This window comes from Micromys minutus (genome assembly GCF_963924665.1).
Source record: "Micromys minutus genome assembly, chromosome: 11".
NCBI classification, from domain to species: Eukaryota; Metazoa; Chordata; class Mammalia; order Rodentia; family Muridae; genus Micromys; species Micromys minutus.
This window is the reverse complement of record NC_137980.1, coordinates 42,929,220-42,944,995: the sequence shown is the minus strand read 5'-3', so window position 1 is coordinate 42,944,995 and position 15,776 is coordinate 42,929,220. Positions and strand designations below refer to the sequence as shown.

The following is a 15,776-nucleotide window of genomic DNA, read 5'->3' as shown; positions in this document are numbered from 1 at the left end:
CTGGTCTTACTAGGTTGCCTGAACTAGCTTCAAACTCTTGATCTTAATCTCAGGTCCTGAATAACCATTTCTCCCTAAGGCAAAGAATGAAGTACATTTGTACCTTTTCCCATCGATCTGTATCTTCAGAGCTTGACAGCTCGATACCTGACAAACTAAATGTTTCCGAATAAAACACTGCTCTTTATTTTATTTTATTTTACTTTATTTTATTTTGGCCTTTAAAAGGTGCCGCCTTTCCAGCCCCCTAAACGGAAGGGAGGCTTCGCCCTCGGGCGGCGTCAACGTCCTTCCACAAGCTCTCATTGGTTATTTCTGGCCGAGCCCCCAGTAACCCCGGCAACAGTCCGTCCTCGAGCTGCCAGTCCAGGATTGGTCCGTAGCTCCCAAGTTCCACAGCGAGCTCCTTTGGTCTGAGTCATTGAGAAGCTGGTGTGGTGATTGGTGAGGCTGGACGTCAGTCAGTCGGAGGCGGGCCCAGTGGGAGAAATGGCTGCCGCGTCTGGGCGTGCGTGAACGGTCTCAGCGGTGGAGGCGTGAAGCCGGGTCGCAACGATTAGTGCATACAGCTTCCACCAGTGGAAGCTGGGATTCGGCTCCGCTGGGCTTGAACACGAACCTCGGCCTTCCGCATCCCCCACCCGAACTCAGGTGAGGTCAGAGGCCGCCTTCCCTTCCTGGTCCGTATTTTGGGACTCTAGGATGCCATCAGCATCTGGAGCCAAAGACTCGGCTTCCAGCTGTCGTAATGGTGGACATTAGCCTATGTCTTTGTACCTCAGTCTCTCATGTGACTTTGAACCTGAATCTTTGGTCTGTGAAATGGGGACAGTAAATGAAGCCAAGTGGGAAATATTTGCATAAAGCATTACAGCCAATCGGGATATATGTAGACGCAGGAGAAGCTACACACACCTTAGCCCCTTTTTATAGTGAAAGGAATTGAATTTCAGAGAAGGCCACTTGGTTTTCCCAATATTTCACAGCAAGTTCTGGGCGGTTGGTTTTTTTCCCCTGGTACATACCAGGTGTTGGGAATCTATTTCCCAAAATAGACCAAAATAAAGAGCAAGGATTATAGGAATTTGTGAACAGAAAGGATATACAAAAATATTTAGAATGATCTTTTTAAAAAGATAACTAAATGAGGTGATGCATGCCTGAATCTGAGGTGAGGATTGCTGTGGGCTGTGGACAGGTCAGGGCCACACAGCAGAATCCTTCAGTAAGCAATAAGGGCCACATGTCATAGGGGAATTTGTTTTGTGTTTTGAGTCAGGGTTATTCCTAACAGCCCTGGCTGGCCTAGAACTCACAGAGCTCGGCCTGCTTCTGCCTCCCAAGTGCTAGGATTGACCATGTTTTCAATCACCTAGATTGTCAGTGAGCTATGGTCCCCTGTAGTCTAAAATGACCTTGAGCTGACCCTACTGCCTCCACCTCCTGAGTGTTGGGATTCCAGGTGTTTGTGGCCACACCCAACCCCTAAGTCCTTCTGTTTGGTTGGTTTGGGATTTTAGTATATGTGAGAGTGTGTGGTTGTTTTTGTGTATCAGTGACAGGTTCTCCCTAAATTGCCTATGCTGGTCTTAAGCTGATCCCGGGGAAGCTTGGCCTGGTGGTCCTTCTGCCCCAGCCTGTTAGGTAGCTTGGATCACAAGTATATACCACTGCACGTGACTTCCTGCCCTTTTTAGTCTCTGGGAACCATGTTTTTATGGCTGGCTTGTTATTTATGTCTCATATCCAGGGGACTCCCCTATGGACACTTTAGCTAATGTGCCCTGCCTTCTCCAACATACTCTTTCTCATCTTTGTGATTTCTATGATCATCCAATGTGTCCTTATGTACTTGATGTATATCTGCCCCTAGAAGATATATAGTGTTTGATATTGATCTTGAAATATTGTCCAGAAAAAAAGAGTTGAAAACTCAGGTCCCTTCTCTCTTTAAGTGTCTCTTCCTTTTCCTAGGCTCATCTAAAACAGTATCTAAAACTACAGTCTAGCTTCAAGCATCAGATTACCTGGCATTTGAGAAACGTAATGCTTCCTTGACTGACAGCAGTCCTGCAGAGGAGGGATCCTAGCCTGGGCTTTAGACTCTTCCCAGCACTCCATGGCTCTCACAATGATGAACGGTCTGCTTATTAAGGATACCAGCCCACCTGTGCTGCACCAGATTAGCAAGACTCCTCAGCTAGATGCCTTCAACTACCAAAGTTGCTTCATGCAAGACCTCTTTGCTCATTTCCCTGAGGTCTTATTTATACACCGGACCTATAACCCAAGAGGCAAGGTGTTATACACCTTTCTGGTGGATGGACCTCGGGTACAGATTGAGGGTCCTCTTGCCCGGGCAGTGTACTTTGCCATTCCTACCAATGAAGATGCCAGAGGCCTGGCCCAGATGTTCCAGGTGTTCAAAAAGTTTAACCCAGCATGGGAGAGAGTCAATACCATTCTGGTGGATCCTCACTTCCTCCTGCTGCCCACCCTGACCATGGAATTCCCCACTGCTGAGGTCTTGCTCTCAGCCTTCCACATCTGTAAGTTCCTCCAGGGTAAATTCTATCAACTATCCCTGGAGCAGTCTGTCCAAAGTGTGCTTCTGTCCTCTCTGCAGAGCACAATGTGCTCGGCCACAGCTAGCAACCTGAGGAAGCTGTCCACACTCCTGAATAACTGCATCCCCCCCAACAGGCTGTCTGAGCTCCACTCACACTGGCTGCTCAATGACCGCATCTGGCTGGCCCACCGCTGGAGGAGCCGAGCCCAGAGCAACCGATACTTCCAGAGCCTGGAGGTCACAGCCCACATCCTCAGTCAGTGTTTTGGCACCACCCCGTTTGAGAAACAGGGCATGGCATCTGTGTTCCGATACATGCAACAAAATCCTTCAGACAAAGCAAGCCTCAGCTTGGCGGAGAGTCCACAGGACAGTCACACTCCTTCCAATGCTAGCCCAGAGAACCCCAACACAGAACAGTTGGTAGAAGCCCGCATCCAGCACTCCCTCAATGCCATCTGCACAGGGCCAGCTGCCCAACTCTGCTTAGGTGAGCTCGCCGTAGTCCAGAAGTCCATGCACCTCATTGGCTCTGGCTCAGAAAAAATGAACATACAGATTCTGGAGGACACGCACAATGTACAGCCCCAGTCCCCTGCCAGCTGCAGCTGCTACTTTAACCAAGCCTTCCACCTGCCCTGCCGCCACATCCTGGCCATGCTCAGTGCCCGCCAGCAGGTGCTCCAACCCGACATGCTGCAGGCTCAGTGGACCTCAGGCTGTGCCAACAGTCTAGACAGTATCCTGGGCAGTAAGTGGAGTGCCAGCCTGGACAAGCACCTGGCTGTGACTCTCCTCACTGAGGAGGTAGGTCGGCTCTTACAGCACTGCAGCGAGGAGGAGTTCGAGCGCCGCTACAGCACCCTCCGGGAACTAGCGGACAGCTGGATCGGCCCGTATGAGCAGGTGCAGCTCTAGGCACACACGTGCACACCCAGTACTGGGAGCTGAGGCAGAGCGGAGCACGTGTCAAGGCGCTCTCCTACTGCCTCTTTTTATTTCTTATTCTGAGATAACCTCTCACAGGCTACTCTTGAACTCACTCTGCAGACAGGCTGGCTTTGAACTTGTGAGCCTCCTAACTGCTGAGTAAGGAGGATTATAAGCCTGTGTCAGTAGGCCCAACTTGTGTTTGTGCCCTGAAACGTTCATGTACATATGAATATTCACTTCCCTCTACACACACTATGCTTTGAAGTCTGCTCCAGCCTCTTGTCTAGAATGTGAAAGCTCCGTAGGACAGAAGTCTTTTCTGTTCAGGGCTCAGTAGTTAATATTGTAGGCGTTGATGGCCAAATACAATCTCTGTTGTGCATTCCTACTTCAGTTTTAACAACTTTTTCATAAGGAAAAATGGTTTCATAAGTAGCTCAAGAAATTTCTGGAAACAGGTGATTCCTTAAGAGAACTAGTAGGTGCTGAGGCTGAAGGTTCTGTGTTGGTAACTCCTGCTCAGACATGATGGATGTGATTCCCCTGACACTGGCTCTGGGTTCTTCCCACAAAGGGAAAGGCTACTTTGGTGGGGCTGCCAAGCTTCCCAGTTTTCCTGTCCCACCCTGTGATCAATAAAATGAATGTTGTGTCCCCACACTTATCCTGCAGTCTGTGTGGTCCTCTCTTGACATGAAAGGAAGAGACTTGACCCAGTGGTGTCCCTGTGAGTGTTGATGCTGTTTTTGTTTTACCTGCGTAGCCTTCAGGCCTGCTTCTGCCTTTACTAGCAGTATGACTCTCAATAAAAAGCGCTTTCTAAGCTTCAGCTTATCTGTAAGATGGGCATCCTCACAGGATTGGTTAGAGTAAAGAAGAATGGGTTTCTGTTTGCTCAGCCATCATTTGCCTACAGTCTCCCTTCAGCAAGCTGGGGCATGAGGCAAGAGGAAAATTCATAATGTTTAGGACTTTAAAGAAGAGACTTTTCTCTACTCTCCCAGTAGGTCTTCCTATGTAGTACCTTGACTCAGATCTGCAGTGGTATGAAGAACTGCCTGCAGGATGGTCCTAACAAAGCAGTGCGATTTGTCAGGGTGGCTCAGTTACCCACACCCTCTTCCCATCCCAGCCAGAGTCATTCCCAACCTTATCCGCCCAAAAACCATACGGAGAAGCCGCCCTATGTATCTCATGCTATTTCATCTGACTACAAGCAGGAGCCCCTCCTGGATCTCACTAAAGGCATCTGTCCAGGAGCCATATGGGCATGTGCCTGCTCCCACTGCACCCCCTCCACAGCTCCCTCTGGCTCTGGATGGGCCATCATGAAAGCTTGAGCTGCCCGGATCAGGTCCTCTTCCCGCAGGCCAGGCACAGGCACGGTAGGTATGCCAGCGATCATCATGGCCAGGGTAAGGATGCAGATGTCAGGTTGGGAGCTGGCCTCCTTCCCCCCTGCCTCGGAAGATATTGGCAGAACCCCAGGTGACAGCCCACACAGCAGCAGGGGCCGGGGCCTGCCAGGGCCACCCAGATAGGGGGCTCTGCTTCTGGAGCAGGGGTCTGCCCAGCCTAAGCTCTCAAACTGCCTCATGGGGGGCAATTTGGGGCAGTATCGGTTGTGTTCCTTTCTCCGAGGTGTCTCCCAGCTAACACCCCCAGAGCAGCCCCTGGCTTCAGGCACTGCCAAGGTGGGACCCCAGGCCTGGGCAGCAGGTGCCACCTGCTCAGCTTTCTGGCTCAGGGGGCCTAATCCACCAGGTACCACCACCACTGGTTCTGCAGGACTATAGAGGCCAAGGGACGAACCCGAAGAAGCAGCCCCACCTGCAGAGACAAGAAGGAAATGGAATGTTATTCTTGGTCTCTTGGAGGAAGAGGCCCTGAGGGGCAGGGCCTGGGGCCAGAGGCAACCCGAACGAGGCCAAGAAGACGGGCAGAGGTTGGGAATGTAAGCAATTACTTATTTCCATGACTCCAGCCAGTCCCAATACTGTCAGTGATGGGGAAGTGTTTAGGTGAGCAAGTGCATGATTAGCAATTGGCAAGGCCTTTTGGATATAATCTCCTGAGGATTGATTCCAGGGTCAGCCCAGAAGCTTTCAGCAGAAGCTCCACCTCCCCAAAGCCAGGAAGCAACTTCATGTGGGAAGCTCTGTTGTCCCTCTACCCCAGTTCCAGTAACCCCTCTCACCTTGGCCAGAAGGTAGAAGACCCAGATGAGTTTGTGGAGACATGAAGTAGGACATGGCTGCCCCAGAGTCCCTGTTTGTGAGGGAATCGCCCTATTCCTCCTGCCCTCGTCTCCAGTTTTCTACAGTGCCACCGCCTTTACACCCGGACCCTACCTCACAATACTAACTGTTCATTATGGAACATAACATGTCACAATGGGAGGGGATTAAATGGGTGCTGGACCCGGATCAGGAAGTCCCAGGCTTTTGTCATTATCTTGGTCAGGATCCACCTAGACAGGTGGGTTTTAGTCTTGCTTTTTTTCTGGTGCTGGGGCTAGAACTCAGGGCTTTTTTTATCTGAGGAGCAAATTACCTCTGAACTACATTCTCGCTGTATATGTTTTGTTTTGCTTTTTGTTGTACCAGGGTTTGTTTGCTTGGTTTTGTTGAGAACAGAATCAAACTACTTAGCCCTGGCTGGCCTGGGAAGCCCTATGGTCTACTTCCTGTTCCAGGCCAGTCTCCTGCTCGCTGGGACGACAGGTGAGGAACCACCATGCCCAGCCTGTGTTTGCTTTTGTGTGGCTGGCCTCAAACCCCTGATCTTCCCGTCTCAACTTTCTAGATGTTTCTGGCCACACCTGGCTCCACCTAGACAGCTTTGTTCCTCAGTATCTTTATCTGTAAAATGGGAGTGACTCTGCCCACAGGCTCAGGAGTTGAGATAGTGTGAGGAGTCGCCCCTGGAGGCTAGTGATCACCCATACAGAGAAATGAGTCCTGCACTTTTGTGTCTTGTGCTGTGTGAGTCAAGGTCGTGAATCACTTGCTACCCAGAAACCAAGCATGGGACACAGGCCGGTAACCCAGCACTCAGGTGGTAGAGACAGGAGGATCAGAAATGCAAGGTCATCCTCCATTTTATAGCTAGTCAGAAGGCAAACCGGGGTACAGGTAACCCCGAGTTTTGTTTGTTTTTTTTTTTTTTAATCATTTTCTGGAGTCAGCATGGTGGCTCGCACCTTTAATGGCAGCACTCAGGAGGCAGAGACAGGCGGATCTCTTGAGTTCGAGGCCAGCCTGATCTACAGATCAAGTTCCCTATCTCCAAATAAATGCTCCTTTGCTATTTGTTCTTAGACAAATAGATTCTCATCTCTTGTCCACTGAAAAGCGATGTTTGGTCCAGGTCATTCATTGGTGGTCAGCACAGGCTCTAGGAGGCTTCAAATAGTGTTAGGGCCCCACTCCATCTTAGATCAACTAATGGAATCCCAGGGACAGACCTAGGTGTCAATGTTTTTTACTTCTTGAAGACATTATAGTCAGGCCTGATGGAACAGGCCTAGAACTCAGTGCCTGGGAAGCTGAGGCAGAAGAGCCCCAGGTTTAAGGCCAGTGCGAGCAACTTAAGCTTTGTCCAAAAAGGTAACAAGAGATCTGGCAGCAGGACAAGGTAGTACACACCTTAATCCCAGCGGTCGGGAGGTAGAGACAGGCAGATCTTTGTGAGTTACATGGCAGCCCGGGCTACATATCGAGACCCTGTCTTTATAGGGACTGTGGTTTGGTGGTTCAATGCTCATCTAGCAAACATAGGGCACTAAACTCAGTCCCTAGTACTGCAAAAGACAGAAGCCAGAAACAGACCATGTCTGTCATTTCCTGCTGAGATCAAATTACCACAGTTCAAGATCAGCACAGGTCTCAAATAAACCAAAAAAAAAAAAAAAAAAAAAAAAAAAACGGTAAATAATCACGCATTAGAATCTCTGAAGAGGCTTTTACAAAAAAAGCAAAAAAACAAAAAACAAACAAACAAAAAAAAAGTGTCAAGGAGGCTCACGCCTTTAATCTCGGAATACGGCAGGCAAGACCTTGTCTAGAACAATACAAAACAAAAATCCATGATATCTGAGTTTAATTCCCTGACAAACCACAAACCAACTGAGACTGTTGAGGGGGAAGGACAGAGAGGGGGAGGGGCAGGCCCGCTGGCACTCATGGAGTGTCCCAGATAACTCAAAGGAGTGTGCACGCCGGGAAGCCCTGATCTAGACGGATTCTAAAATACTTTTTCTGACCTGGTATCGATAAAAGTGCCTCTCACAAGGCTGCAGAGGCAAGGAAACCCTCCAGCGTTCAGAACATCAACACAAGCTCTATTTATTTCTGGCCCTGATTTTGAGCCGTGCGGCCAGCTCCGGACTAGCCACTGCTCTGCGGGCAGGGTTTGCTCTGGTGGCCACAGACAGGCCTTCATTCATACTTGCAGAAATCCTTCAGTCCTCTGGGCAGCTGGAGCCTATCAATGGCCAGCCTGTGTACCACACTCTTCTGGATCACTAGCCGGCACAGAGTCTGCAGAGACGGCACTGTGGAGAGATGACCGTCAGAGGCAAACTGGTCTCGGGGAGCTAGCACTAGACCTGGCATCTGTGTCTGGGTCCCTATGTGCCATCCACTTGGGAATTACCTTCTGCTCTCAGGCTCAGCCTGTGGCAGACCTGCTTTTTTAGCTGACATGACACCTCCTTCTGAGGACTTTGATCAGACCCACATCCTCCTCCCTTCACTCAGCCGCCTTGTCTGCTCTGCCTATGCAACCACAGCAGATTTCAGCTCAGTGAATTCATGACACATGACCAGAGGTGTAGGAGAAAGGCTCGTCGAGCTACAGTGAGCCAGGCCTCTTATGTTCAAAGTTGTCGATCTGAGTTTCAGGAGAGCCGAGGCTATTCAGAGAAACCCAGTCCAAAAACAAACAAACAAACAAACAAAAAACCCAAAAACTCAATCTGAAGTTTGTGATGGCTCTAAAGCCTTAGATCCAAATCTCAGAACATTTTTCTAATAAAAACACACAACTGATAGCTGAATGTGGTGGTTCGTGGCTAATCCCAGCCCTCAGGCTGAGGCAGAAAGGATTGTCAAAAGTATGAAGCCTGCCTGGGGGCTACTTACAGCCTTGTCTTCAGAGCGAATTGGTCTCAGAAAACCAAAAATAAATAAGTGCACAAAATTCTCAAGAAGCCTCGGGTCTATAATTGGTTTTAGAATCCCTGTCTTAGGGGCTGGGGTTTGCAGCACAGCAAGAGTGTTGGCCTGGCATGCATGAGACCCTGACTTGGTTACCAGGACAAAATTTAAAAACCACAGGCTCCCTACCCTATTATTGAAACACCGTTCAAACCACAAGGAACCCGCAGGGTGTCTCAGTCAACAAGGCAGGCCCACAGCAAGGTGTGATGTTTGCAAAATCACAAGCCTAAGGTAAAGCCAGACTTTGCATCTTCAAAACCTAGGGCTGGACAGTCCAAGGCCTTGCTATCTGGCTGGGGGGGGGGGTGTCCTAGCAGGTGCCTGTCCCTATACTGAAAAAAAGGTCACTCCAGGGGTGAGATACATACAGCCATACTCCAGTTGAACCAGGCGCACACTCTTGGTGGAGGCAAACACATCTACCACAGCGTAGAGGGGCTGACCAGCTGGCAGTCCCCGGGCGCTGGGGCCCATGTCCTCCCCGTTGATGATGATGTGCATGTCAGCGGTCCCATCCTCACAGGGGCAGAAGAGAACACCCAGGCGACTACGGCGCGCTGTGGGAGGCAGCACGTTTTGTTCATAGAGCTGATCTAGGAGGTGGCTATAAAGCCCTGGCCGGCTACGGCCCACCAGACGGTCCCGGGGAATTCGAAACTGCTCGATGCGTAAATAGGGTTCAACGAGTAGGGCTTGGGGACCGCTGGGGACCTCTACCTCTGCTTCTGGTTGATCTTCCCGGGGCACACGGTTGTGGTGGCGCGTGATAGCGAAGACCCAACTGTGGCCAAGGCTGACCAAGTCAGGCAGTGAAAACTCGGGTACAGAGGCCAGAGTGGCCGGGTCCAGCGCGGTCAGACCAAGACGTAGATGCCCGCACCAGCCCAGCTCTTTTTCCTCTATCTCCACTAGAAATACCTGGCCGGGTGCCAGGGGCTCGCGACTGAAGCACACACCGTGAGCGAAACTCTCCACGCGTGTGGCTCGCGTCCCCGACGGGTCCATGCGGATGTTGGCTCCGTGCACTTTGTGGAAGCGGGTGGGAGGGGGCTCTGGACACACAGGGCTCCGTGGGCCACCGAACCCTATAGGTTTGAAAGGAGCAGCCATCTCTATGCCATGAAGCAGGCCAGCTCATGCCAAGGGCTATTTTGGGCGGCGGGCTCAGACGGTGACCGCGGGGAGGGGGGGTGGGGACCATGTAAGGCATTTCCCCCTTGTCTAACTTTCCCCGGCTCTGCCCGAGGGTCCTAGCGCCGTTTTCTGGGCATGTCACCATTAAGGGGTCCCCAATTGCCTGATAAACCTTGCTATGAAGACCAAGATCATCTGATATCTGGCACCCGGACTAATAACCTCCAGGGCTGTGCACTTAGACCTGGTAATTGACCACTCCAGACCCTCAGGCCCACAGATTTAAAAAAAATAAACAATGAGGAATCTGTCACGTGATTCGGAAGCTCACGTGACCAGAACTACACATGACTTCCCGTCCCAAGGCTCCTCCTGGAGAGCAAGGACACAAGGAAGCCGAGGTACGAAGATGCCGGGACTGGTGGGCAGCGATCGTGGCTCTGTGGCCGGGAGTTGGACCCGGGTGGGGGCTTTCCTCCCCGGAGATGCGCGCTATCTTCTCCCCAGGAACCGCTGCTCGGAAGCGCAAGGGATCTGGGGAACTGGTAAACATCTTCCACCGATGCTTCCTCCCGCAGATGCCCCGAGCCGCACTGTCTCCACTGCTCTTGTTGCTGCTCCTGTCCTGGGCGTCCCAGGACGAAGCAGCTCCGGACCAGGATGAAATCGATTGCCTACCCGGTCTGGCCAAGCAGTCCACTTTCCGGCAGTACTCCGGCTACCTCAGGGCATCGGACTCCAAGCACTTCCATTACTGGTGCTCAACCCTAGCTCACCAGAAGGGCATGATAACTGGGCAGGCGAATTCTAACGATCCCTGGCTGGACGGGGCTTCTTACTTGTACTAATCCTGCCCCGTGCCTTTCCTAGGTTTGTGGAGTCACAGAACGACCCTAAGAACAGCCCTGTGGTGCTCTGGCTCAATGGGGGTCCCGGCTGCAGCTCCCTAGATGGGTTGCTTACAGAGCATGGCCCATTCCTGGTGAGTTGACCACTGCCCCTCTCTCCTCTATAAGAGAGGACAGGGGACTGGGAAGAGGCAGCTCCTCAAGGAAAAGGCAGGAAAGGGGAGGGTAGAAGGAACCTGTGGCCTGAATTTGCTTACCTTTTAACATTTCTGTTTTCTTTGGTTTTATCTGACCCTTGGCCTAACTTTCTGTACCTCTCACGGAGTGTGACAATCCGTAAAGCCCTTTCTCTCCACCCAGCTGTTCACTGGGACTCACAGGGACTATATGTCTTTCCTCCTCAGATCCAGCCAGATGGTGTCACCTTGGAGTACAACCCCTATTCTTGGAACCTGGTACACTTGGAGTTGTGGGTCTTGTGGGGGTGTGTGGGTACTTGAAGGGGTGAGGAACCCTCTTCTGCTCATTCCCTCCTCCCCCTAGATTGCCAACATGCTGTATATTGAGTCCCCAGCTGGGGTGGGCTTTTCCTACGCAGATGACAAGATGTATGTGACCAATGACACAGAGGTGAGCCTGTTGCCTGACCACCTGCCCCATTCCCTCTTTCCCCCAAGATGGCTTGGTTCAGGAGAGAGCATGACCTCAGAGTCCACTTTTGGCCCTGTCTGTCATGTGCTCTGTGGTAAACTCTTAACCAACTCACTTCCTCTTTCACAAAGTAAAATGGGTTGGACTCGTTATCTCCGAAGCACTTAAACATCAGGTCTCCTGACTCCCCTGTCATCCATCTTCAGGTGGCTGAGAACAATTATGAAGCCCTTAAAGACTTCTTCCGCCTCTTTCCGGAATACAAGGACAACAAACTTTTCCTGACGGGAGAGAGCTATGCTGGCATCTACATCCCCACCTTGGCTGTACTGGTCATGCAGGATCCCAGCATGAACCTTCAGGTGCAGGGTAGCTTCAGGAGGGGAGGGAGGTACCTGTGATGCTGTGACCTAGGATTTGTGAGGTCAGCCGAGCCACTCGTTCACGGGCTACTAGCTGGCCATTGGCTACTCTACCAGCTTGCATGCCTCCTCCTACAGGAAGCTCTCCTACCTGTCAGGCTGCCATTTCTGTTCTTTAGATTGAATGACCTCACCCACCCACCCCCACAAACCACTCTGGATTTCAGCTCTTAGATTGCAGGTCTGCGTGTAGGTCAAGGGAGGGTCCCCCTCGCTCTCGACCTTCAGATGAGCTGAATACCTTGGGTGTTTCACAGGGGCTGGCTGTGGGCAATGGACTTGCCTCCTATGAGCAGAATGACAACTCCCTGGTTTACTTTGCCTACTACCACGGTCTTCTGGGGAACAGGTAATGGGAGAGGGACAGTTGGGCAATGTCTAAGGTGGGGCAAGTCATGCCATTTCAGACCTGTCCTTCAGCTCCTGGGATTCCTGCTCTGCTTTATGAGCAGGTAGGGACTGGAGTTGGCCCAATGTTTTGATGCTGAAAGGCCCAGGATAAAAGACTAGGATTTAAAGAAACTAAAGAAGCTAGACATGGTGACACACACCTGTAACCCAGCACTTGGAAACAGGCAGAAATCATGAGTTTTAGGACAGCCTTTGCTACATAGCGAGTTTAGGATTTGAGCCCAGGATATATAGAAAAACCTCTCAAAAACATTGGGGCTACTTGTATGGACTAAGGAGCAAATCCTTGGAAATTAGCTTTGGTAGCCTACACTTCTTTCCTCCCAACCACCAGAGTCAGGGTCTGAGAAGAGAGAGGAGGAAGGTCTTTTTATTCCTCCTAGCCTCTCGGCTCAGCCTCAGTACTTTCTGATCCGCAGGCTTTGGTCTTCACTCCAGACCCACTGCTGTTCTCAGAACAAGTGTAACTTCTATGACAACAAAGACCCAGAGTGTGTGAACAATGTGAGCTTCTGCCCTGCTCTTTGGTATCAGCCCTTTCACCCCAGGCCTGGGAAATGGATCACACAAACCTCTCCTTGGGAACCTAGCTCTAGCTCCGTTGCTTCTCTTTGTGGTGGTCCTGGGGATTGAACCCAGAGCCTCGTGCATGTAGGAGAAGCGCTTTACAGACTGGACTATATAGCTCCAGCTCACCCCATGGGCTTTCTGTCCCAAACCCTCCAATACTGTGGGCTCCTCTGGGAAGTGAGGAAACTGAAGCCAAGAAAGTTTAAGCCACTTCCCTTAAGCCACATGGCGGGGAATAGTCCTGTTAGGACTGGACCCAGATCTGGAATTCCAGTGAGCGTTCTACCGGTGAAAAGAGCGGGTGAAGGGTGGCATCGGGAGGGAGATGAGGTAGGAGAGCCTTAATCCCGAGGGTGAGTGGATCCGAAAAGCAGGGCGGATATCTTCACAGCTCCTGGAAGTGTCTCGAATTGTGAGCAAATCTGGCCTCAACATATACAATCTCTACGCCCCATGTGCTGGTGGGGTACCTGGCAGTGATAGGTAGGTGCTGCTGGGTGTGCTTTGGGCCGATACCTCCTGCCTCTAGAGGCCCAGCACCCACCACACTTTTGTTCATCTGTCTGTCTGTTTCTGACAGATATGAGGACACATTTGTGGTCCAGGATTTTGGCAATATCTTCACTCGCTTGCCGCTCAAGCGGAGATTTCCCGAGGTATGCAAGGGTATGGGCTTTCCCCGGGGCGGTAGATGGATTAGATATTAAAGGCCCTCACCCCATGCCCATGCCCCCAGGCACTACTGCTGCGTTCTGGGAACAAGGTACGCTTGGATCCTCCCTGCACCAACACCACAGCCCCCTCCACCTACCTCAACAACCCATATGTCCGGAAGGCTCTCCACATCCCTGAGTCGCTGCCCCGCTGGGACATGTGCAAGTGAGCTTCTGTGGCTACTCGTGGTGCAGGAGGTCGCCATCTTGGCTGGGTTCACGGGTCCTGTAACTAGGGCTTCTCAGAGGGGGGCGGTGTGAACATTTGGGGGTGAACATTAGTTGCTCAGGATGTCCTGCAGCTTGATTGACAGTTTTCTCTGACATTGGATAAGTAGGCACTGTCCCGACTACAGCTCCATTGCCACCTGGAGCTGCCCAGTTCATCCTGTGGCCCCTCTAAGTAACATAACCCTAGCTCATTAGGGCTCAGTTAAGTGTTTCCACTCCATCATTACCTGCCGTTACATTCACACACAACACACTAAACACCCGTTGTATCCCAATCACTGTATCAGCCAAAAAAAAAAATATGCCCACACATCTCCAGCTCCCATTCAGATAAGCAAGTCCTAGAGAGCTGATACATCCAAAGCTGGGAATCTGGAAGGTCCGGCCTGTTGACTGTCCCCCTCAGTTCCCTGTTCTTTTTTTCCCTGCATCCTGCGTCATGCTCCTGGCAGCTTCTTGGTGAATTTACAGTACCGCCGCCTCTACCAAAGCATGAACTCCCAGTACCTGAAGCTGCTCAGCTCACAGGTATGTGTGCCCAGCACAGCACAACCCAGCTCAGGAATCTTTAACCCCGTTGTAGCTGGAGGCTCTAGAGAAACAACACATCGAGCGGGGCGTCTCTGTAGAGCTTGCTCCACCACACCCTGGTTGTGGGTTTATGTTGTTATTATTATGAGACTGTCTTGTTCCGTAGCCCAGGCTGGCTCTGAACACATAACAATGCTATCTCTCAGTGTGTGCCAACGTCTGGCTCTGGGAAGAGCTCTCAGCTGTGTTTTCTGTAAGATGAGCCTAATAAGCCGGCCATGATGAGTCAAGAGCTCTAAGCTCAGTCCTGGAGACTGAGAGACCTCAGTTCTAAGCCAGTCTGGGCTCCACAATGAGGCTGTCTAATTTGGGGCATCGTAATCTTCCTCCTTATATATTAGAGCATCTAGTTGGTCCATATTGGATATGTAGCACACAGCGTGAGAATTTCAGGTTTCTGTTCTCTGCTGGGCTTCTGAATCCCTGAAGCTTGAACCCGGGAAGGGCTGGGAGACTGGGCCTCACACACATTTCTGTTTTCCCATTGTCCTACTCCAGAAATACCAGATCCTTCTCTACAATGGCGATGTGGACATGGCCTGCAACTTCATGGGGGATGAATGGTTTGTGGATTCCCTCAACCAGAAGGTAAAGTGCTGCCTGGTGGCTGGGCGGTATGCCTGGAGAGGGAAAACCTGGAGAGGAGTCCTGAAGTCTTGAGCAGCTTTGAGCAAGGATGGTTGGAGCCACTGGCTAACGTCTTTCCTGATGGGACAGATGGAGGTGCAGCGTCGGCCCTGGCTAGTGGACTACGGGGAGAGCGGAGAACAGGTAGCCGGCTTCGTGAAGGAGTGCTCACACATCACCTTCCTCACCATCAAGGTAGGACTCTGAGCTTGTGAGGGACAGCCGGGGCCAGAGGGAGGAGTGGCGTGACCTCCTGGTCCTCACTCATTCTGGGTCACCCATAATGCACCGGGAGAGCTTGAAGGGTGAAGAGGGAAGAATTAAGGTCTCAGGATGAAGGAAGTGCCTGGAAGTGAGAGGTGATTTGTGTGGGGGATCCAAATCTCTCATGAAGCTTTGCTCCCTAGGGCGCCGGACACATGGTCCCCACGGACAAACCCCGAGCTGCTTTCACCATGTTCTCTCGGTTCCTGAACAAGGAGCCTTACTGATACCTGCCGGGTACCTGATCAGCCCCTTCCAGCCTCTCTCCATGGAGAGGAGTCCTCCTTTATGCGAAATGCCCCCGTGGGGCAAGTCCTGCTCTAAAACTGCCCAGACTTCCTACAGCCCTGTGCATCCCAGCGTGGGCCTCAGGACTTCAGACAGCCTAGGATGGAGTGAGCACTTTGTTCGGGCCATGGTAGGGTGGCCTGACCTCCCCGACCTGCATAAAAGAAATGTCCCATCCCAGGACCCCCAAGAAGAGAAGCCCAAGGAGAGGGGTGAATGGGTTGTAATTGACAGTGACTGTTTATGGAATTAAATCGGGTATAGCTTCCAACTGGGCTCTTCTCTGTGGCACTGGGACCACT

The 15,776-nt window shown here is 51.4% G+C and overlaps 4 protein-coding genes across 4 annotated transcripts; 2 read left to right on the top strand and 2 right to left on the bottom strand.

Annotated features, from left to right (window-relative positions):
• Nucleotides 1-521: 521 nt before the first annotated feature.
• ZSWIM1 (zinc finger SWIM-type containing 1) lies at nt 522-4,050 on the top strand. The gene is made up of 2 exons (XM_080925243.1): nt 522-651; nt 1,975-4,050. The coding sequence occupies exon 2, from the start codon at nt 2,120-2,122 to the stop codon at nt 3,485-3,487; it is 1,368 nt and encodes a 455-aa protein (XP_080781369.1). The 5' UTR covers nt 522-651; nt 1,975-2,119; the 3' UTR covers nt 3,488-4,050.
• A 662-nt stretch (nt 4,051-4,712) lies between these two features.
• On the bottom strand, nt 4,713-5,754 carry SPATA25 (spermatogenesis associated 25; the record flags this gene model as incomplete). The annotated part of the gene is made up of 2 exons (XM_080925208.1): nt 4,713-5,332; nt 5,700-5,754. The coding sequence occupies 2 exons, from the start codon at nt 5,752-5,754 to the stop codon at nt 4,713-4,715; spliced, it is 675 nt and encodes a 224-aa protein (XP_080781334.1).
• A 2,069-nt stretch (nt 5,755-7,823) lies between these two features.
• NEURL2 (neuralized E3 ubiquitin protein ligase 2) lies at nt 7,824-9,856 on the bottom strand. Its single transcript, XM_080925713.1, has 2 exons — nt 9,093-9,856; nt 7,824-8,057 (listed from the first exon to the last, which is right to left on the bottom strand). Exons 1-2 carry the CDS (start codon nt 9,832-9,834, stop codon nt 7,942-7,944), a joined length of 858 nt encoding a protein of 285 aa, XP_080781839.1. The 5' UTR covers nt 9,835-9,856; the 3' UTR covers nt 7,824-7,941.
• A 349-nt stretch (nt 9,857-10,205) lies between these two features.
• Nucleotides 10,206-15,745, top strand: CTSA (cathepsin A; the record flags this gene model as incomplete). The annotated part of the gene is made up of 15 exons (XM_080924924.1): nt 10,206-10,259; nt 10,437-10,615; nt 10,729-10,840; nt 11,111-11,161; nt 11,250-11,336; nt 11,564-11,719; nt 12,037-12,128; nt 12,610-12,694; nt 13,152-13,243; nt 13,341-13,416; nt 13,497-13,639; nt 14,157-14,232; nt 14,794-14,883; nt 15,013-15,117; nt 15,330-15,745. The coding sequence occupies 15 exons, from the start codon at nt 10,206-10,208 to the stop codon at nt 15,411-15,413; spliced, it is 1,482 nt and encodes a 493-aa protein (XP_080781050.1). The 3' UTR covers nt 15,414-15,745.
• Between the last annotated feature and the right edge of the window lie 31 nt (nt 15,746-15,776).

Bases quoted from the DNA above. Each gene is read 5' to 3' on its own strand.
- ZSWIM1 (XM_080925243.1), top strand. From the start codon at position 2,120: ATGGCTCTCACAATGATGAACGGTCTGCTTATTAAGGATACCAGCCCA.
- NEURL2 (XM_080925713.1), bottom strand. From the start codon at position 9,834: ATGGCTGCTCCTTTCAAACCTATAGGGTTCGGTGGCCCACGGAGCCCT. The intron at 8,058-9,092 runs GTATGTATCTCA...ATCTCTCCACAG, and splicing joins GGTTCAACTGGAGTATGGCT to TGCCGTCTCTGCAGACTCTG.